Source organism: Cryptomeria japonica, chromosome 4, assembly GCF_030272615.1.
Source record: "Cryptomeria japonica chromosome 4, Sugi_1.0, whole genome shotgun sequence".
Classification (NCBI taxonomy): Eukaryota; Viridiplantae; Streptophyta; class Pinopsida; order Cupressales; family Cupressaceae; genus Cryptomeria; species Cryptomeria japonica.
The window spans coordinates 514,234,658-514,258,576 of record NC_081408.1 but is presented as its reverse complement, the minus strand read 5'-3'; the positions used below and the strand labels follow the sequence as shown (position 1 = coordinate 514,258,576).

General features: G+C 37.4%; 1 protein-coding gene across 3 annotated transcripts in view; it reads right to left on the bottom strand.

Moving 5' to 3' along the window:
- LOC131049069 (uncharacterized) overlaps positions 1–23,212 on the bottom strand; it is a 260,266-nt gene extending 237,054 nt beyond the window's left edge. For 2 of the 3 annotated variants that reach the window (XM_057983077.1, XM_057983078.1), the window contains exons 1-3: positions 22,945–23,212; positions 10,700–10,977; positions 10,442–10,568 (exon numbers count right to left, since the gene is read on the bottom strand). In XM_057983077.1, coding sequence (XP_057839060.1) covers positions 10,442–10,568; positions 10,700–10,947 — 375 coding nt within the window. In that variant the 5' untranslated portion in view covers positions 10,948–10,977; positions 22,945–23,212. The remainder of the gene's footprint in view (positions 1–10,441; positions 10,569–10,699; positions 10,978–22,944) is intronic. The other variant, XM_057983080.1, reaches the window with a different exon arrangement.
- Between the last annotated feature and the right edge of the window lie 707 nt (positions 23,213–23,919).

The window sequence follows — 23,919 nt, the reverse complement described above, 5'->3', positions numbered from 1 at the left end:
CCCAGTTTATGGCCTCCGAACTAGAAAGGTATTGCTAATAAATCTAGGGAGACTATCCACCAATCTTAACGCAAGAATTTTTGCAACTATCTTATAAGATACATTGAGCAATGTGATAGGCCACCAATTCTTTATGAGTGATTGATCCCCATCTTTAGGGAGTAATTCGATCACTCTATTAATGTTGTAACCAAGAGACCCCTTTATCTATAGCCTCTTTGTAGATAAGTAGTAGATCTTCATTGATCCAATCAATATTCCTCTTGTTAAATTCCACTAGTAACCCATCAGCTCCAGGAGACTTGTCATTATTTAACACATTAATAGCCTTTTTCACCTCCTCAAGGGTTTTGTCCTGTTGATGTGTCTTTTATACACGACCAAACACAGAATAAAATACCTAAAGGTACCTTATCCTCTCTTGAATAAAGCTCCCCAAATGCTGAAGATTTCGCAGAACGATCAATCGGAGCAACTCCAAGGTTCTGTTATGTAGGTTCTCTAATCGTGGATAAGCACCAGTGGTCGTTGTGTTTGCTGTTTTACAAGGGGCCTTGTGTATTTTCTAAGAAAGCTTGTTCTTGCAACTACTTTTCAAAGAGGAAACTGAATTCTCCTAACTTTACTTGATGTTTCAAAAAGGCAAAAGATAATGGGTTTAAGGAGGCGATACTAAACTAAGCCTAGGAATGATTAAATGAGGAGTGGTCTTGGTAAAACTCTACCAATTTCAGTATTGCCAAAAGATTACAACTCTACTGGAATTGGTGCGATCTTCTAAGGGGATTCAATGATTTTTGAATCATCAATGGAATAGATAATATCAATAAGATACATATCAATATCTCCAACAATGATTGAACTCTTAAACAATCTTAATATCTCCAGTTGACCACACAAGGCGTGCTTACAATCAGTAAGGAGCTAGTGGTTTGGACTATGAGTTTTACCAAAGATCAAACACAACATTCGTCCTTCAATCTAATTCTAAAATTTAAGTACTATTTCTATTAGGAGTGATTCAAGAAGATAAACAACCATGAAAATAGCCACAAGGATTGCAATAAAACACCATAACTTCAATATTTCATTGATCTCATAGCAAAATAAAACAACAATTGTTCAACTTTCTCTCTTCACTACTTCCTTCTCTGCTGCTAACAATCTTAATCCTTTTTTTTTCTCTTTTTTCTCTAACTCTAACTCTTTAGAATGAATTGAGTGAGGGCTTATATAGCACTCTCAAATACAATGAACGACCTAGATCTAAAGAAGATCAAAGGCCGAGATCTTGACACCTAAACCCTAATTAGGGTTTGTTGCAAAAATATCCCTATTTAGATAAACATTATCAATCCATAGCCAATAAAAATTGGCACAAATAACGAGGAAACATAGCCCAATAGGAATAGAGTTGCCACATCATTTCACAACTTCTCATCTAGAATTTTGTTCCCTTTCCTATGTTCTTTTCTAGCATATTCAATAAATCTGGACATAATCCCCTCGATCTCAGCAATGGGAATCATGCATGTTCTTCATTCGTTCTTCCAAGTGAAGGACTTGATCAAAAGCTGCGAGGAGGGTCATCTCCCATCCAGGCTCTAGCTCTTTTGTTTTCTCGATCAAGAACATAGTAGCATACATCTGATCTCGTTGCTTTTTTGTGACCATGTTCTCCTCTTTGCAAAAAATAATCTTGATCTTGTCTTCCAATTCTTGGACATCCACATCTGTTTCGATCTCTATCCTTCTGTCAAGGATTGTACATAATACATCAAACACCTTGTCTTGAATAGGGTGGATAGTGCCTTCAACTCGGCTGCATCTGCTATTCATGTCTTCGAAAAGAACCTCCTTCATTTGGAGCAAAGTTGACCACTGCAGAAGGTTATGGGTTCCTCCATCCATTATCTTCTCTTGTGCTAAAACCTGCCTTGGCGTCCTTCTTATCACTTGTAAGATCGGGATGACAATGTCTCTAGTGTGAGTAAATGTATCCACAGTTATCAATAGATTATGAATGATCTCCAGGACTTGGATAGCCCTGTGGACTGTCTTCATCATTCTTGTTACAAATTCAATGGCTACCTTGTAAGATTCATCAATCCATGAACTCATGAGTTGGGCTATGTTCTTCATCTTTTCTGCCTCATTTATTGATTCAAGAGGAAGTGCATGCAAAGGTGATACTACTAGATCCTGTCGCCTTAATGGTTGATTAAGGTGGCTAAAATAATTCCTCCACGTGCTAACCTCCCTTTCTAGCCTCTTATTCTTTTCCATTTCTTCTTTGAGTTTGTCATTAAGTGCTCTCACTGAATCAGTTGTGTTGACGTGTTTTTTATGACCGCGTCCAACACAGAATAAAGTCACCAACGGTCACCTTATCCTCTCTTGATCAAGATTAGTCCGTATGCTAGGATTACTTAAAGTTCAAACGGCTAATTCCCAAGGTTCCTTCAGTGCGTGGATGTGACTCAATTGTTTGATGGGTTTGCTGATCACCCAAGGGGCCTTACGTATGTTGAAGAAACTTATACAAGCTCAAGGATCTTTTGTACGGATGATTTGCAATAAAAGCTCTTGTTTTGGATCTTTAGACTTTGAATTATGCAAAAAGTAAATAGGAATAGGGTGGAGAAAGACTAAACTAGAAGTAATCTAATCCAATGAACAAAGAGACGGGATAACTTGTGAAAAATCCAACCACACTTCGCTTTGCCAGCAATGCACAACTACACGAAGGCGGTGCAATCTTCAGGGGGTGTGTTTAAGGATTTTCAAATCATCAAGAGAAACCATCAAATCGAACAACTTCTCCTGATAATCGAAGTTAAACATACACATATAACAGAGGCTCAAGCTAACTTTGCACGGGACGCAACAATCAGCTGCATACCAAAAGTATGAGCACGAATTTTGCAACAAGCGATCCTATCAGATCCAGTTCGTCTAATAGCATGAAAGCAAATCTAATCTATGAAGAGAATGAGACCATGCGAGCTCCAAAACAACACAAGAACACACCAACAATTGAACAATGTATTAAGTGTTTGCTTCAAAAACTCTTAGCAACAATCTCTGACAATAGTCTCTCCTCCTTACAAATGAGGGGGTCACCCCCTTATATAGGCCTCAAGCCATGATTACATGCAAAACCCTAATTAGGGTTTGCCCTAAAGATTCCCCACTCAAGGTGCAACAAGGTGGGAATCTGCATTTAATAACCCTCTTTTTCACTGATACTATGCTATGTTTTATTTGCAATATTATGTGATGTTTAGACAATGGTAATTGAACAATGGTTTGGAATTTCTTACGAGAAATGATTTCATTTGATAGTTAATGAAGTTTTGTATTGCTATCTAATCATATTCATACATGTTGGAATTGATGAGATTTCGGGCTAACTACATTCTTATGACCTAGTAGTTGCAGGAAACCCATCGACCTCCAAGAAGGGAGGGGAAGTATCATCAGGTAGAGGATGTAATCTGGTAAAAAGTCAAGTTGCCATATGAGTCTCTTAAGCCAGTAACTATTTGCCATGTCATGCGATGTTAGTGCCTAGGGTTGCGAAGTCGTGGTCTAGGTTTCTAGTTTGTCTAGCTTAGACTGTCAGTTGAGTTTTTAGGGTTCCTTCTTTAATGTGAACTCATGACGTTGAATCAAGCTTTCGTATAACAAAGTTCAAAGTTAAGAATTGATCAGATAAATCATTATGGACTTTTACTTTAATCTTAGTGCCATAAAATACAATACATAAATGGTTGTGTATTGATAGAATAAGGAATATATACGTGTGCCACATAATAATGATAGCACAAGTAAATACACACATATACAGAAGCATATATGTACCAAGTGTTATATATAATCCTAGTCATGCATGTATCACTTGGTAATGCAAAATGAATCGTATGAAACATTCTTTATAGCATGGTAGATATATAAACATATTGGTCGATGGCCATATTAATATAAGCATGGGTAATTCATAATTTGGTGGCACGAAGCACATATGTATTGAACAGCCACTATATTATATCATGGAAATAGATATTATTCCAGCTAATGCGGGTGATGACATTATGAAGCAATTTGTAAATGGAATTCAATGAAACTCATTGAAATGAAAATATAAATGAAATATACTTAACCGTTTTGGAATTAAGGTGATTGTTTGGTTTTTGAAGTCCATGAGACATTTTTTCATAAAGAAGACATTCTGAAAACAAAATGTATATTGTATGAAATGAAATTTTGTTTCTCTGACGGAAGTCTGAGACAGAAGGATTACAATTGGAACGAGTTTAAGATCGGAAGACTCTGTTCAAGGGATTTTGAAGGAGTATTCAGCTGCAACAGCTTTGTTTAGCAGGCACGAAGCCAGTTTATGTTCTGAGACCCCAATGTTTATTCTGAAAGTAAGAAAGATGTTTAAGCAAAATGTTTAGTTTGCAGAAAGTAAATAATTTTCACGACCTGAGTACAAAGGTTATATATGCTTAAGCTTGCAGCTATAAAATGTTTATTTAAATTAAGTTATGAACAGTTATAATACATGGCCTTGGTGTTTCCAACTCAAGGCTAATGTAGCAGAATTCTACATCTAGCTTGTGTTGATTGTAATTAGGGATGGCGGATTCGAATTGCCTTGGGCAACATTGGAATCCGCCCAAGGGGGCCAGCCCCTTCCCCAATGTGTAGGGCTGGGCCCTATACCTCACGGCATCAAATAAAGACTCCACGCTACATTCATGCCAACACGCCAACATGATAAGGCCAACCATATCCCAATACATTTCGGATTAAATAAATTAAAAGGTCTTTAATTTATAAGGCAAGCCGACATGTTTAGGAGTATTGCGCCACATATAAATAAACGTTAACTTCATCACCATTCACTCATTTCATGTTCATGCGAAATACTCATATCTGCCTTATGCGAATTAAAGGAGAGATATTACAGCGAAATATGTCTGCTATACCAGGGAGTTATATCTGGCATTAAAGTGCGAAATTCATCCATAAGGAGAGTGAACTGAAGTGCTAAAGGCTGCAGACCAGCAAAGTGCAGGTTTCATATGCAATATAATTCAGACCTCGGGTTTGGATCTGACTGCTGTTGGAAGTGTTAAAGGGAGCAGATTTGACAACTTGTTGCTTGTGAAAGTGCAGTCTTGTGAAAGATATCATCAGCCCTAAGTGCAATCACCTTCAAGTACTTGAGATAAGTGTTGTAATCTTCATATGAATATAATCCATAATCGGATCTGAGGATCTTTTCTGGCTGGGTTTTTCCTCCTAGGAGGTTTTCCCAGGGTAATCGTGTCTTGTTCTTATTTGTTCTTTTCTTGGTTATGCTTAAATCTAGAAAACTATAAACTATTCATTTAATCAATTTAGTTAGTAATTAAATTCTGATTTTCTGAGTTTACATTAATCTGAAAGTGTTAAAATTCAACAGCTTGAGCCTCTATTTTGGGGGCAAAGCAATAAGAACAGTAGTAAACTTAAATGGAATTGTTCATTTATAAAACGGAGTTAAGGATTACTCCATACAACAATCTGAAAATACATGCAGAGAATTTCTTTCCTTTCAAACCCTTAAAGGGTAGAAACTTAGTAACAGCAGTTAAACATTGTCATTTTATTATGCTATAGCATTCAGCTAAATGCTCAATAGCAGCTTGAACAGGCTAAGATAAACATGGAAAAAGAAGCAATAGCTGAAACTGAGCTCTATTCTTATTTTTACCAGCATATATAGTAAAGAACTAAAATAGTTTAAATAAGGTTTAAGTTTTTTGTTCTTAAAAACAAATTAAAGGAAGAGTTGGATTGTATTTTCATCTCTAGCAAGCACCCATACACTAGTGCTATGAGTCAAGGACCATTATGACAAGTATGATTGTAATGCAGAAGTTTAGTTAACATTATGAAACCCTTGAGTTGAAGGCACATATACGTAGACATGTGAGTGCAAGAATGCAAACTCGTGTATACGTGTATGGTGCTGATTAGACTCTTGCATCAATTAACTTCATTCAAAATAACATTATCCTATTATGAATGGTAGCTGTCCATGACCATAACACTACAAAAGATTGTGCCAAGATTGGTCTAGAAAGTAGCTCTTAAGCACGGAGTCAAGTGTGTCCCTAAAATCTTGTCAGTATGCAGTTAGCATGTAAAACAATCTAGTTTGTCAAGATGATAGAACCCTGGATTGATGTTCTAGCCAAGTAGGGTGGTGAACATTGACTGCATGTTCATTTGTGCTTGCAACTAAGAAAACCTTTGGCCAAGGTGGCACTGTGCTATGAAATGATAATTCGATGTTGTATATAATTAAGGAGTGTTGGCATTGGGTTGTCATTGATGTCAACCGGTATGGGATGTTTACCAGTATGAGAGATGCATGTGCAACACTGTCATGGAGGAGTACAAGTTGAAATATCCTTGATATCACCTTGTATTGCAGATCACCGGTAAGGAAAGGTTGTCAACTAGTAAGTAATGTGTTGACATGGGGAAGACAGCTCAGCCAAGTGAGTAGCTGCCAACTGGGAAAGCTCGTGACCAGTGAACAAGAAGGATGAGCAAGGTGCTTGAGCTGTTGATTGTGATGAAGAGGCAAAATGTTACCTAAATCACATCAACACAGGAGGAGAAGGATGAATAGGTCACCGGTATGTTGTGTGGTTGCAGAACAGCAGGACTCCCACCGGATGAAGATGCAGTCATCATGAGAAGCAATGACTGACAGTGAATGTGCCCACACCGGATCACATGTGCCTGTTTGAAGATATGCTGCACAAACAAGGAAGTCACATGAGTACATTGCAGAAAGCAGATGGTGTCACTCCACCGGTAAGTGGAGCTTATCTCCTATTATGCATTGTGTGCATCATAGCTCTGTGAGATAAGGAAGAAGATGTAAAGGCAAGTGTTTGAAGGTTCACACTGGATCTACTAGTGAATTGAGGGAATGCCTTAAGTGCATGAAATCAAGGATATGCACTGAACCGACTGAAAAGGCATGTTGAGATGCCGGTACAGATCAAGAGTATTTACCAATATGTAAGTCCACCGGTAATATGAGCAAGGTGTAGATACAGATGTCCTCCCACTTTGTGGGAATGTGCATGCTTAGGATAGACATGTATGAAGACCGGTTTAAGTGTTCCACCGATAGTTCAACAAAGTGCAGACATGAGGAGTCAACTAGTAGAATGTGAGATACCGGTAGGGTTAGTAAACCGGCAGAAAAAAGGAACCGGTAGATTGTTTGTTCAGTGATCCTATATGAACCAACATGAAGATCCAAGTTGGCAAATGGTCGACATGGATGCCACATGGAGTCAAGGTGGCGGACTTGCATGCAGTGATAGATGGTATGAACACCGACGAGGCAGTTGTAGGGTTGGTCGACATTAATGGTAGATCCCACAAATCACGGGATGTGTTGGAGAGTTGTTGCAGTGGTTTGCGGCTCGAGGTATGGAGGACAACTGAGAGACGGCTAAGAGCGATTGAGAAGATCGAGGCGGTTGAAGGAAATAGCAAGACCAATCTCGGTGCTTGACCAAGAGATCAGCCGACAAGGTAAAAAGCAGATTGCCAAAGATAGAAGGCATGGTCAAGAAGGTGCGATAATGGCGGAGGTGTACTGTTGGCTATCAGAGAGATCAGATCGGGGAAGCTCTGATTGGATTTGGTTTGCCTCGAGGTAAGTGAGGAAACCCTAACCGCTCAAAGTTTGAATTGGTTTTTGGCAGGAAAAACAATCTATAAATATGCAAGCCAAAAACAGAGATGGTTGTCGCTGGATAAGAGAGTAGAGCTGTTGCATAGAAGAAGAGAGTGCTACTTCTGCATGTGAGAACAAATCAGTCAAGTACTCAACGAATATCTGAGAAGAGACTGAGTGTGAGAGAGAACCAGGTTGAAGTGTTCAACTGGTAGCAATGCAAAATTGGTAGTGGTTATACCGGTAGAGCAGAAGTGAAGAGAGTTGCAGAGAAGGCAGACAGTGGACCGGTAGAGTGTAGTACCGGTGAAGAGCAGAGCAGTGAGAAGGAGATCCACCAGAGCAGAAGGAGAGTAGAGGTGAACCGATAGAGTTTACCGGCAGTGAAGCAGCAAATGGGAGCAGCAGGAGAAGTGTACCTGTGTAGCAGAGAAGGTATCTCACCGGCAAAGTAAGGTATATGAAATAGTTGCAAGACTCACTTGTAACAAGACAACTACTTTTGTAATTTAAGTTATCATTGTGATCACTGAGTTGTAGCTCGGTGCAGGGGTAGTAGCTCCTTTGGGTTGTAGCCCATAAATTAGTTAGGGGTTGGTGCTCCTTGGGTTGGCGCCCAAAATCAGGGGTTGGTGCTCCTTGGGTTGGTGCCCTAAACATTGTAATAGTTTTGGTTGTGAGGATGGATTGGAGCAGTAGACTCCAGCAGCATTGCTCACCGAGGTTTTTCCCATCTTGGTTTTCCTCGTATATGTTGGTGTTATGTGATGTCCCCTTGTGTGATTACATTTGTGTTGGTCTCCCCACTAACCGGTAAGTACTCCTTTGTGTTAAACCCCATAACCGGTATACACATCTAGGTTGTTAAAGGGAAAAAGTTTGAGAACCACTGAGTCACCCCCCTCTCAGTGGTACATTGTGTCTAACAAGGAGAGGAATGCTCCTTATATAGAAAATTACAAGACAATCTTTCCATAATGGAAATGATTGAGAATAGAAACACAAAAGACAGAAAGGAAACTTCCTAAAACTAACTAAAGATGAAAGACATGAAAGGAAGTTTCTAAATAATAACTAAATGACTAAGATGACCATTAAATCAAGATTACAATATTATTTTAATATGCTATGCAAGTGTCTATCAATTCACATGGTCCAGATGCACTACCTAGTCAGAGGATATACTAGTTAGGAGGTGCCTATAATATGTGACCGACTAGAGTTGTGTAGGGTCAAAACACTCGGCTCAAATGGCATTAGACCTAGCATCAATTTACATCCTCATGAAGGGAAGGGCCACTTCTCGTAGGAGGATGTGTGGGGGAGGTTGGGTGGTAAATCACCTCGATGATACTTTCCCTCTAGTCAGTAAACTATGGTTCTTTTAAAGATTCAAAATGGAATCCGAATGCAACAAACCCTGAAGGGCCTAAACTACTCCTGTACTTAATTTATTATTGTACTATGTTAGAGTTGATTCCTTGATTTGTTATATGCATACGAAAATCAATGTTGGATAGAAGAAGATATTCCTTGTTTATAGAAAAGTTAGGTTTATTTATTTATTAAAAAAAAATCCAGCTCTATGAATTGTCATTTGTAAAGAATTGAAAAGTTAGTTTACTTTCTTTTTCTACTAAAGGACTTAGCATGTTACACATATATATGTACATCATTCAATAATAATTTCGAGTGGAATGTGTAGGAGAATCTTGTTGTCAAGCAATGTAACTTTGTGCATATTTATAATCACATGAGATTGGCCTTACCTAATATCCTACCTTGAAACTTTCCTAGCAAGACTCCTGCACCTTAGTTCAATACTCTCGATCCATGTGCAATATTTCTTGTCTCTTTTAAAAGATAAGGCCTACAGCCAAGGAGGTGACATGTAAGGATGCCCAAAGCAATTTTTTTTAAGTGCAGAACTCATTTGCTCAATTAGGCCAGTGGATGGAGGCCTATGGTGCTTGTGTTTGTACTTTGGCCCATCGCATCCAACTCCTGATATTGGTTGCATCAGTGGTCCATTGTGTATTGGTGAGTTGATTTGGGTTGATGACATGCTGGGAGAAATTAGTCTAGGAGGAATTGACAAAGTCAAAGGTTGAAGAGGCCCTTTTTGCAGCAACAGACATTTTGGGCATTATGTTGATAATACCATGGGCGGTAGAGGCACAACAGATGGTGATGATAAGCTTGAGAGAAAATATTCCATCTAGATGATTGTTGATTTGACTGCTGACATGGCTTGTCAATTGAGCATTAGTACTGCATTGGCATTGGCCTTTTTGGAGGGTTTCTAATTAAAACATTAAAGGTCTATCATGTGTACCTTGGATTTTTTAGATAGCCCTTTATGAAGGCCTTAATGCTGATTTGTATTATTACTAGTTTTGTTGGTCTAGTAGCTGGGATGGTTGGGGAAAAGAGATTACTGCAAAGTGTATCCTTGTGATCACTGTGGGTACTACCTGTTACTTGGTACTTTCTAGTGTTTTTAAATGGAGAGCAAGGGACCCATAAAACCCTCATTTACACGGGACAGAAAAAAAAAATACTTGAATTCTGCAAGACATGCTATACTTTCTACTTGACTCATTAATTACAAGATATTTTGGCTTTTATAGCTTTCCCCTTTTCCCAGAAATGTCTAACAGAAAACATGACATAAAGAAATACCAAGTTGTTCTTCTGATAAACAATAGTTTCCGCAACAATCATTTCAGTGTAAAGCCAGGCATGCTGAGAGATGAGACGTGCAAGGGTCCTATAATGATTATCAGTCCAGTCCATCATAGGAGCCACACTACACAATACAACACCTCAGTTTAGAAAATTTCACTTGCAAGAAGTACATTGCACAAACTAACATTATACCTCTCTTTAAAAAACAAAATTCATTTTCAAAGCTAAAATTCAACCTTAAAAGTATCTTACCTGAACAAAGGAGGAAGACTTGTTTTAATGCCATCAGCCCTTACAGTACATTTGAATAGCCTTGACAGACATCTAACTGTAGCAGAGATGAATTTGGTTGAGAAAAAGCGACAATCTGATACTGAAGTAGAGCTTAATAATCGACGAGGAACAATACAAGAAGCCTTCCTGCCATCGTTGGCTAAAAGCATGCAATGAAAGGCCGAAGAAGTTGAGCAAGGGGAACGATATGATAAAAAACTCATCATGCTGTGAAGTCCTTGCAATACTCCAGAAACCTAATCATCAGAACAACAAAGTTAGGTGAAAAACCGAGACATTGTTAAAGGTAATTCACAACATTACAATTTACGACTTATTTCTAATAATTCCCCACATGATCTCCTAGACATATTAATATTAGTCAGTTTCCATTAAGCATATGAAAGAGAAATGGCAACTTCAGGAACTGTAATCACACCTTTGAAAACAAAAAGAACCTTGGAAAAATGTTGGAAATATTGTCATTGATGTCAAAGGGGCTTGGACAAATTTGTCATTGACGTCATGTTACTGCTTAAGGAGGAACAATTCAGAGGTTTTATGCAGAAGTTTTAAACTCGGCAACATTAAATATAAATAAAAATATTATTGTCTTTCAAGTCAGAAATTTATCCATTGCGTGGGCAGACCTTACATTGTGTAGTAAAATTAAAAAAATTTATTTAATTTAACATGGGTCAACCCTTGGCTTTGGCCCCCTTCCTTGATGGATTTTATTAAGGCAAATAAATATTATTTTATCTAGGGCCAACTTCCTTGAAGCTGGCGCCAAAATTAGACAAGCAAACAATTTAAATAAAAATCCATTGTTGCTAGTTGGGGCTGACTTCTCCTATTTTTGGTGCCTATCTTTTGAGAAGTTTAAATAAAATTAAATGTATTGAATACTGATTGGGCCAGCCTCTTTCGAGAGGTCTATCTTTTAGGTGAAGAGGTGCATTTGTTGACATAAATAAGAAAACATTTGGAGCTTATTTCGTCAAACATTTCATTGAATATCATTCTCATTCATAGCAGATCTAGAGCAGACCTTACAAGCAGATCTAAGATGGATGGATGAGCGAATTGAAGGAGAATTATTGCAGTCCTAAGAGCAGACTTTGAAGGAGAATTATTGCAGACCTTGGAAGATGACTAATATGAACAAATTGAAGGTGACTTATTACAGACATAAGAGCAGACTTTGAAAGTGAATTACTGCAGACCTAAGAGCAGTCTTTGAAGGTCAATTATTGCAGACCTAAGAGCAGACTTTTAAGGTGAAAGAATGCAGACCTAAGAGCAGATTTTGGAGAATTGTTGCAAGATCTCGAGCAGAAATATTGAAGATTTGTTGAGATATTTTCAGCAGATTTTTGAGAGAGTTAAGGCAGATCTTGAAGATACTTAGAGCAGCCAATTAAGGCAGATTTGTAGCAGATTTAAGGAGACTTAATTCTTGTCATTAGAGGTTGGTACCTCTCATTAAAAGAGATTGATGTCCCTTGCTGAGTTGATGCTCAGTTGTAGGGATTGGTGTCTCCAGTGTGTGTGTTGTAAACACACACACCCCACTGCAAATGAGCACCCCTCTTTTTGCTTGTTACCTTAGTTTTTTTACTTAGTTTTGATCTCCTAGCTGTTGGGAGAAGGTAGCAAGGTCCCTGTCAATCCGGAATTAAGTAAAGAAACCCTCGGAAAAAGGAAACAATTTCACTTTCCTTTGTCAAAATTGCCTAAAGTATCAATGAAAGTCCCAAAATCCTTGTGGAATGAATGACCCTAGAGTGCAACGACCTAGTCAGGAAAGGGTATGTTCAAGTCAAGAATGGGTAGGTCAAGTTGGGAAATCCAAGTCCAAAATCCATAAATGAATGACCTTCAAGATGAGGGATAGAGGGCAAAATCATGAGAAAATTCACTAAATTCGATTGACAAAACGTGGAATTTGAAAGTTGTCATGGAAAAGTTGTTGAGGAAAGAATGGAGAATGAAAGTTGAAAGGAGAAAAATTTATGAGATCAAGAAAAGAAGTCTTGGATAAAAAATTCCTTCGACAAAATGAAATAAGGATTTTATTCATGAAATAAAAGAAAACTCTAGAAAATAAGCATGGATTACAAAGGGAAAATGAAGGAAAATTTCAAAGTTTAAGTCACAAGGACAAGGAAAAATCGCTCAAAATCCAAGGCAAAGGTCAATTCCCACTGGAAATTCCATGTACACATCAAAATCCCGCTAGGAAATCCTTGCACACCCCAATTTCGGACAAGAAATCCTTGTCTACCTTACAAACCCGCTGGAAAATCCATGATCCTAGTGAAATCCCACCCCAAAATCCTTGTCCAAGTCAAAATCACACCCAACAATCCATAAGCAAGAAGAATTTCCACTTGGAAATCCTTGCATAAGGTGAATTCCCACCTAGGAATCCATGTGCACCCTCAAAATCTGCCCAGTATTATGACAAGAAGTGAGCATTCCACCTTATATAAATAGCCATTCAAAATGGTGCAATCAAATCACCAAGGAGGCCTGGGTTAAAACATGAATAAGTCTTTTTTAACACCCAAAATTCAATTTTAAAATGCAAAATCCATGACCAAGGGGGCTGACTTGAGGTATGGGTGATTTGGAGATTGAAAATAAGATAAATTTCTTACCTAGCCGACCCAAGCAAGAAGATCTAATTGCTATGATTGAGAGGGCATATAAACAAGATCAAAAGAGATCATTCTCACATCAATTCAAAACCAACAGCAAAGTAGAAAAGGAAGTGAATTCAATAGCAAATATGTGCAAATTCAATGCAAGGAAATCAGACCCCAAGCAAGTATTGAAGGAGAAAGAAAGAAGTGTTGACATTGAAAGCTAAGAGGAGATTATTTTTTGAAAGTAAAAACTAGTCATTCCCATGCAGATCCAAGCAAATTCCTCATAAATTTGAACATTTTCCAGATTTGAAACATTTATTTCCAGATTATTGAGGGGTCTGTGAAGCAATTTTTGTGAATTTTGTTAGACTTGTGTGAATAATGTTGTCATTGATGTCAAACCAGTCATCCGGTTTTGGACCGGACAGTGTTTGAGGCCCAGATATTATGGATGTTAAAAAGGTTATAATATTGTATGCAAGGACGGTAATGCAGTCTGTATGTATGTGCAAAGATGGTAATGCAGTCTGTATGTACGTGCAGTTCAGATGTTGCAGTTTTGGTCAGAAATTATTATGCAGCATGGACAGCCCTGGATGATGATTTTTGTGGTTTCATTGAGTTCTCATTGATCCCGGCATCCCAGTGTTAGGAGTTCTCATTGATCCCGGTATCAGTTATGTGTCCCGGTATTAACAGCTTTGGTAATTATCAGATGTATCTCTTCGATCTTTGTGTTGCGGTTTCCTTGCTTCATGTGGAGTCTACTTTTTGGAGATATTGGGCTTGATCTTGTGATAATGGGTCAGTATTCTTGGGTCCGGATTACCCTGCTCCTTTCCAGTATTCTTGATATATGCATTGGTAATCAGAGTATGAAAAGGAAGCGTGTAGATGTCTTGCGGAGGCTGACATGAGCATATTGGTAACATGTTGGGCTTGGCCGAGACACTATTTTGTATCTATACCCTCCAATATATATATATATATATATATATATATATATATATATAGTGGTATGACATATCGAACAAAGTGAGTGTATGAGTGAAGTTGAGTAATGTGCGAAAGATAGTTGGCAATGAAGATACCAGTGTGTGAAGTGTGAGTTGCGGACAGCAAAGGTAATTGGTAGTGCAGTAGTCCTTTTACCGGACCTGTTGCAAGACAGTTGTACAGAAGATCTCTAATCGGATCTACTATAGAGTTTGAGATTTGTAATCTGAGCTTAAACTTGGAACTGATCCCATGCATTTGGAGATGCAAACCTTTTCAGTTCATTGTCCGTTGTGTGTGTTATTGAAGATTTTATTGGTCCGGTGGTATTCTTCATGTTATATGACCTTTTGGCCGACCCGATGGTTCTTGCGTGTTGCGGATGATCTTGACGAGATATTTGGTGGTGTTGCGTGTTTGAGGATTTGAGTTGGGTCCTGTTGTGACCTTTTTCACACATCGCCCCATTGAGAATGGGGACCCTCCTTGTTTCTTGCTTTCTAGGTTTTTTGTTAGAGCCTCGCAACCTTCCCGACACCAATTTTGTTAGTTTTGAAAGGTCCGAGTTTTGGAAGAGTCAGTTTGTGCAAACCATAGTCAGAACAGATTCTAGACACCGTCAATGTGCCTAGAAAGTTTGAAGGACGAAGATTGCAATTAATTTGGGTGATTTTGGACAACTCTCTATTTTTGTAAAGTTTTGCTTTTTTGCTTTTTCCTACTTTTTAGGAAGTTTCGTTTTGGCACTTTAAGCACAATTCCCGAAATGGCTATTTTAGAAAAAAATTCCTAGTTTTTTAGGGTACCTTTCTTTTTCTATTTTTGGAAAGGGGATCTAGGGTTTGCACTGTTGGCTCTGAGTTATATTGAAAATGATTAAGAACTCCACCCAAAATTCAAGTTTTATCCAAAAAAGCTAAGTTCCTAAATTTTAGGGATCCGGGGGAATTCCGGGGTTAAGAGATGTGTGGTTTTCAAATTTCAAGAAGATCCGAGTTAAAATGCATAAGTTATGGAGATTTCAAATCTGGTTCTCATGGAGATCAGGTCTCTTCAAGTCTGTCCAGCAAAGAGGTTCATAGGGTCATGAGTTTGATCAAGTTCGCCCTCATGATGTATGCAAAGGGTAGAGATCTCTCCAAGTCCACTCACCTTGGTTCCCAATTGTCATAAAGTCTGCTTGGAATCAATGCACAAAATGAACTAAGTCCGCCCTCATGATGCTTAAGTTTGATGAACCCCGCCAAGGAGAAGGTGCATGAATTTGATGAAGTCTGCCATGCTAGTGAAAGGTGCACAACTCCCCTCAAGTCCGCCATGCAAAGTGCAAGGATATGAGCAACTCCACCAAGAAAGAAGAGCAAAAGCATGTCTAAGTCCGCCTTGAAGATGGCATGAAGAGGGAATGAAGTCAACTAAGTCCACCCAGCAAGGCTGCATTTCAACTTCACATAGAATGAACTCCTTCAAGTCCACCCTTCATGGAGAATGTGCCTTACGAAGTTCGCCTAGGACTAGTTTACATTGGGGAATAACATTGATGAACTCCGCTTGCCTATGGTGCACAAGTTCCATGAAGTCCACCCACATGTGAAATACATTTCAAATAAGAGGTGCAAAGGTTTGATTAAGTCCGCCTCGCAATGGTAGAAGGCTTTGAAGAGAAGTGAAAGACTCTTGCCAAGTCCGCCATGTAGATGGAGAAGAGGTTCTTCCAAGTCCACCCTCATTGCTTGATAAGATGGAAGACATTTCATGAAGTCCGCCCAAGCTGGAAAAGAATAAGGAAAATCTATGACAAAGTCCGCCTTGGCTGGGAAATAGTTTGGTTGGCAGCAAGGAAAGAAAAGTATTCTCTCAACTCTGCTATGCCAAGGAAAGAAACTCATTAATCTCGCCAACATAAGGAAAGGATTCTAATGAAGTCCGCCCTGCCTTGAAAATCTGATCAGCAAGCAAGGAAAATATTTTACCAACTCCACCATGGTGAAGGAAAGAAAATTTCAAAATTCAAGCTAAGGGAAAGAAGAAAGTTTTAGAAAGTTTAAAAATCTGGAAGAAGAAAGAAAGATGGAGTTCGATTCATGAACTCAAACTGAAAATAGAAACTTTCTCAAGGAACTAAACTCAAACTACAAACAAAATCAGAACTTTCCCAAGTGACTGAGTTCAACTGAAATCAAAATAGAAACTTTCTTAAGAGACTAAACTCAACAAAGAAACAAGGCATGTCTAGGTTCGATGAATGGAAGAAAAATAGAAACAAATCTAGTTCGAATTGCAAAATTCGAACTCTTTAAGAATGAATTATTCATTCATTTTTCTCATTCAAGCAATTTGAATTTGGAGAGCGAGACACTTGAAGAAAGATTATTTCAGGTTTTCTAAAGTATTTTCAGAGCCTCGAGAACGGTTTGAAAATTTTCTAAGGCATTAAGGAGAAGACAAACAAGGATTTTCATCTATTTCTCAAGGTGACAGGGGTATTCTAGTTTGTTTCCTTACCTTTTGATGAAGATTCAAGGCATCTTTGGTGATTTTCAATCTACTTTTCAAAGTTTTGGAGGAGATTTTCAAGAGCTTAATCTGATTTTCACATATTTTCCAGGATTCGAATCTGATTTCAACATTTATTTCACAGATTTTGGGACTAAGTTATTCATTTTCAGATTAATCAAAGACAAATTTCACTCCCAAACCTTTAAATCAGATTGAGTTTTCAAGGGTTTCTAAAATTTTTAAGTGTTTGCAGCTTGTTAAAGGCTATAAGAGTTGAGGAATTGGAATAAAAGGGAACAAAATCAGAGCACTTTGCCATCAAACCTTCAAAATTTACACTCAAAGTTAGAATCTTAACTTTATTTCTTTTTGGTTTTGCAGATCATAGATGAGAGCTAAGGCAGGATCATTGCAGAAAACACAAACGAAGTTTCAAGCCAAATTCAGAATTGAAGACAAATCCACAAGCAAAGTTCATCCGAGCATAGAGATGGCCAAAATTTGGCTAAGTATGAAAAATACTTCAGAGAAAATTCCAATTTCCTCCATTGTGGTGAAGGCATAGAGAAATTCTTCTCCAAATTCAAGGCACTTGAAAGAATCTCAAGGCATCAAGAAAGAAAAGTTCTCAAACTTGGTGAAGATATGGAAAAAAAAAATTCCGACTTCTTGGAGGATTTCATCTACAATACCAGACCTATGGAAGCAATCAAGACAACTCCTTGAAGGATTTCATCTCTTGAAGAATTAAAGACAAGCTCCCAATCAGAATTAGATGGTGACAAGAAGAAAACAAATTTCCATACTTTGACAATTTCTTCACACAGATTGGAGAATTCAGGGAAGACATCCAAAACACTGAGGTGGCGCTTCGTCATCTTCCAACCAATCAGATTGTTCCAAGTCAGCATGTCCAAGTTCAATGAACCTGACTTATCCACAGAAGCTTCTAGAGGGTACGCTTCACAATGCAACAACCTTCTATTTTTATTATTGGTTCATATTTAGCAAGAAGGACAAGTGTCCCCAAATGTAATTTTCCCATTGGTTGAGGGGTAGTTAGTTGTAACAAACCTTAATTAGGGTTTCGATCTTTCAATCTAGGCCCTTGATCACTATTCAATCTCGGCCATTCAAAACTTTTGAGCGACTATATAAGGTTTCCTCCTCTCATTTGGAGAGTGTGAGGTTTTTGAAATATTGTTGCGAGAGGTCATTTTTGGATAATATATTACTTGTGTGCTTCTAGGCTTTGTAATCTTTATTATCTAAATGATTAGCAAGGTTTTCAATATCCTCAACACAATAGTTTAGACTTTATTTCATGTATGTTAGACGAATGCAAGATCTGATAAGTATTGATTTGTGGTGAATCTCCGCACATACTTTTGATGAACAGATGATTTTTGTTCATTGTGTAAACTTAGTCTGAGCTTACTTTGTGTATGCTTAACTTCCGATCATAAGCACATCCCTTGAAGATTGCATCCGCTTTGTGTAGTTGTCCTAAGCGTGGCGAAGCAAAGTGTGGTTATTGAGTTCACCTAGTCAATATCGTCTCTTGAATTCCTAGGAATAGATTAGAACTTCTAAACCCTTGTCTCCTTTTTCAGTTTTTCCATGATCCAAATCCCAAATGATAGAGCTTCATTGTCTAAACCTTCATTGTGAATTGAACGAGCCAAGCGTAAGTCCCTTTGTGTATTACCAGCATATCACAACACCCATGAGCTTATCCACACGTCAAGACCTGGCAAAAGAAACCTTGGAATCGCCATATGATCTTCTTGCAATCTTAGCATACGCAATGATTTTTCAAGAGAGGATAGAGTGTCTTTGGACATTTTATTCTGAGTTTGGTGAATGATAAAACAAACACCAATAGGTCCATGCTATGTCCTTGTCGACATTGTATTGGTCCGCATATGGATTTATGTATCGTGTGATGTAATTTTGTAATTAGGTCTTATGAGTTGAGCCAACCTTGAGAGTAAGGTTGATGATTTGTATAGATAAGTGTAATAATCATGTAAGTGGTGTGTCTGCGTTGTGTCTACGATCTTTGAGAGAGTTGTATGTGCGATCAAGTGAATTGATCTTTCGGAAGAGTGTTGAAGAGTAGAGGAGTGTTGCAGAGCAAACAATGTGCTTAACTGGAACTGTGATCAGGCATTTGGAGATGCTATTCTTTCAGTTCATGTAATCCGGATTGGTGTCCTATCTTTGTTAGGCAGTGAGCCTTCCCAGGGTTGTAGCCCTTTATTGTTTTTGAGCAGTGAGCGCTTTATGATTCTATGATACTTAATACAAAAAAAATTCAATTACCAGAAACCGACTAATGAAAGAGATATATTATTGTATGTCAGGGTATCGAATAATCATAACTGTCAACTAAAGGCAAGAATTAATTATCAAAAAAAAAAACATTAAGGGATCGATGGAGCACAACAACAACCTATACCATTAATATAATCTAGCATCTTTGATCGATGAGGATTATATTACAGAGATTGACAAGGGATATCTAATCAATGAGAGAAGAAGATATACTAGTCGATGGACACAATAGTGATTAGTTATCAGCAGGCACAGTTTAGTAGGAAGGCTAATCGCAAGCCAACCAATCACATATGAAAGAAGGCAATTAATATAACAGAATTAGAATGCAGCAATTAGTAATGAAGAGTTGCATTTAACACTAAGGAAAGGGAGATATTAATGAGACATGTCTTTTGACATCGTGTCTTATCATTCCACAAATAAGATATAAGAAAGCATTCACAATCATTTCGAACAGCAGCATAGATTTTGTATTTTATTCTTTATTTCTAGTTTGGAAGAGCTCGTGGTGAGCAAGCCGAAGACCCAATAGTGTGTACATAATCCAATCAGCGATATATCAGAAACAGCACCATTATTGCATGAAATTCAAGAGATAATCAGGAACAGTGATCATCTCTCATCACTATTAGTGATTGAAGATCATTATCAGCATAGTTCCATCGCCAAATCAGACACAGCTTCATAGCATTATTGCTATAATCATTAGGAGAGACTTGAAGCATACATTACATCGTGTCACATCAGAAAGAGCAGCACTCTCTCTTCATCTCTATAAATTGGATATCATAAACTTGCATAAATTGGATATCATAAACTTGCATATACTTCCAAGCTATATCAGGGACAGCAGCTTCTAATCCGAGTATAGTTGCAGATCAGATATATAGTATTCAAGATCATTTGCATATATCCAAGTGACATATCCGAAATAGCAGTGACATTGTTTACCATATAACATATAATATTTGCACATAAGTGGTATCAATTATATTTCACAAGGACAATCAGTCATTAAGTGATATCATAAATTAGTATTTTGCAATCAAGTAATTTCTATTATTATTACCTTAAGCATTATTGATTTATTGAGGAAAGAAGTTTCTTGCCATTGATTCTTAAATTGTCCCTATCTCATAAGTAAAAAAATAACAGGACGTTACACCATGACAAGCAATGTGCCACTAGCATTGCCCTCAAACCCCACGAGGTGTGTTGCCCCTCAACCCCAAAAAGGGGCTTTACCCTTCGACCCAACTAGGGATGCTACTCCCAAATCCCCACACTTGTTTTAAAAAATGAAAAAATAAAAAATCTTTTGGGCCAAGTTGGATGAAAGAGCAACATTTTTTTTTTCTTTTTTTCAATTAAATTCCTAGTGATTAAATTACATTTATACTTTTAGTTTGCTAAGTCAAAACCCTATCCTAAGCAATCCTCCTAAAGCTGTAGCAACATTTATAAACATGTCTAATATATAAGTGAATGACTCCACATAGAGATAGTAATGTTGGTGTATGTACTGGCCAATAACTTTCACACCAATAATTGTAGAAGATTATTTAATGAAAGACCAAATATCACCTCGAAACTAGGTTGATAGGGAAGGCTCATAGCCTCCCAAATGCTATAATCATCTTTAGGGTCATTGCTAATCATAAATATACTCCAGGTTAAGTGTATTCTTTTCTTGGCATACTATATTGGGGTGCATTGTGATGAATGGCCATCAAGACAAGTTCTGGTTAACATTAGACTGGTCAAGTTTTATGCAAATCAAAAATAGGGTTCACCTTAAGGAAATAAAAATGCTATATGACATGTTAAAAAAAAAATTTAAGTTTTCTTTGTGGTAAATTATTGGGCATAATAGTTGGGTTGAGGGATACAAGCTCTTTTTTACTATAGTTCATGACTCCATATTGTGATTTTTGTTTTTTATGCCATGGATATCATAATCCATGAGATTTGTACACCTTAAACATTTGACAAGGTTTATATAACTAAGAATGTCATTCCCTTCAGGTAAAATCTACTTTTATACTCATGTGATCAATGTATACTTGTGTTGGATTATTGTCAATGATGTCAAAAGGCTAATCAATGAAGTAATGTTTGGATAAGAGCCAAATTCAGGGCACTATGATCAGATTTTGTTAATCCAAGTGAGAGGCAATTCAATTATTAAATTGCACAAGTATTTAATGATTGGTGTCTATTGTTGAAGGAGAAGTAAAAATGCAACAAAAAAATTATTGTTGTGGGCAACCCCCCTCTTGGGCCGACCCATTTATGGGAACAGAAAATGCATTTAAATATTATGCTAATGAGGGAAGATCCCTCGAAGAGATGCGCCCTAAGTTGGGTTGCATTTAAATTAAATTAAAAAATATTTTTCTTGGCCGACCCCCTTGGTTTGAGTGCCACCTTGGGCAATGAAATAAAAACAATAATAGATATATATTCATGCCTATTGGCTGACCACCTTGGAGAGGCATATCTTTTGGTGAAAAGGTGCAGAGTGGAGGGTATAAATAGAAGACTCTTGAGGGTTATTTTCAACAAGCAATTCAAGAATATGTTTGAGTATGAAGAGCAGAAATAAGAGGATATTCAAGCAGATTTGTAAAAAGTTTTTTAGCAGATTCATGAGTTCTATGTGATCTCATTTTCGTGGAAGACATTGGAGCAAACTTATGCACGAGTTGTGAAAGAGATTTTGTGAAGACTTGGACAAGATTATGAGCAGATTTGAGAAGATGTTTTAGATCAAGCAGTTCGCATATATTTATTTTGTAATCTGAAGGTTGGTGCCTTCCATTTTAAAGAGATCAGGAGATCGAGGCCTCTCATTGAAAAATATTGGTGTCTCTTGTCAGAATTTAATGTTTTGAGTCCAACTCGAAAAATCAGCTTTCCAAGTCCAAGGTGAGTCTGATGCTCATAACACGATTTGAAGCCCTCCTTTCAAAAGTGGGGGATTTTTCACTTTATATTTTACATATTGTTCAAATTTTGTACTCCTCGGGTTTTGACATCATAACCCACCTGAAGAAACCCAGCGTTGCCAATTTATCTGTTACACATAATATCTAATTGTCATATTCAACAGAAAACTTAAGTATGTGGACCATATTTAACTCTATACCCACATATTCTGGTGATTATTCCATAAAAAATGCAGTCATATCCCTTGTTCAATTACTCCCGTACCCTGATTTGAAATGCCTACGGAGTGACTATGTCCAAGTATATATCAATAGTGACTTTCCTTCACGGAAATTTTCTTACAACCTAAAAGTTTGTTTCGAAACCCTAACCGTAAAAACATTTAGGAAATACTATCTAAAGGAAATGACGAAACATCAAATGCATTATTTCAAGATATAATTGAATAATCAGAGGATGTTTCCCAAGGAAAATCAATGCTCTGTCATTAATCTCATTAAGACAAATTGCCATTTTATTTTATAAAATAAAGAAATCTGAATTATTCTCGGATTTCTGCTTTTCTTTTCATAACAACAATGATGATAATCCTTAATTGTTATAGATTATACTATAACGTCTGTAATCTTATACTGGCAAACAGCACGAACATATTTTCTATTGCAATCTGCCCAAAGTCTACTGTGCAGAGCAAAATGAAATTTTACAAATAGACAAATTTGTGTTTTACACTAGAAGGTGGATTTTGTTGAAGTTTGTTGAAAGCTTAAGAGTACGGTTGTTCACCTGGAAAGTGATAAGCTGCTTGTTGAGCCAATGAAGCAATCTATTTGAAATATGGCTGGGTACCCTCTTCAACAGTTACTGTATAAATTTCGTTCCTACTAAAACCATACTACCAACCAACTGGCCCAGTAGCAACGGTCAAATTGACTCAAAAATCCTAAAAAATATGGCTAGGCACTGCCCTAGATAGTAGCTAATGATCATAAACAGAAATAAGAACGCTATTAAAAAAACTAATCTTCACAATTGAAAATAAGTTAGAGCTAAGCAATTGATTGTAGATTAATGAGCTTAGATAATCATTGAGATGTATTAAACTTTTTCTTTTTTTTTAAAGAAATGACAAGAAACGATAAGGTTAATTTTGTGTGGAGTTGATGTTTCATTTGCAATCATTGTTTAATAATCTAACATATGTTTTGATATCATCTTTGGTTCTTTGTTTTTCAAACTTTGAAGAGTTAAAAAAGAGTAGGGGAGGGGGCTTCATGCGTGCGCACCCTATGTTTCTAGGTTCATATGGAGTACCATGTCACACATAATTTATTTTTTTATGATCAATATATGATCAGTAAGGAAATTATTTTTTTTTTAATGAAAAATTCTAGTTTTTTGGCATTTTGGAGAGGTATGTCATGTGTTATATGTTGATTCGGTCAAGGTATCACTAACTTGTCAATTTTGTGCAGTGATTGAAACATGGTCGGGCCCACCCCCACAAGCTGTGTGGTACAACGTTTGAAGTGGATAGTTTGGTCGCATGGCATGGCTTCACTATGCCACAGTATACTTGCAACATGCTCACATTAATCTCTCGTCGTCACCCTACACTCTACCCAACTCAAACATGAATTGTGTCCCTTCCCCTTACATCCATCTTCCTCTGTGCAAATCTTGAGCTCTTTTGTATTCAATGCTCTTGCATTCTCACTAAAAATCTAGCCTCATTTCCTTTCATTCTCATATCTTTTGGAG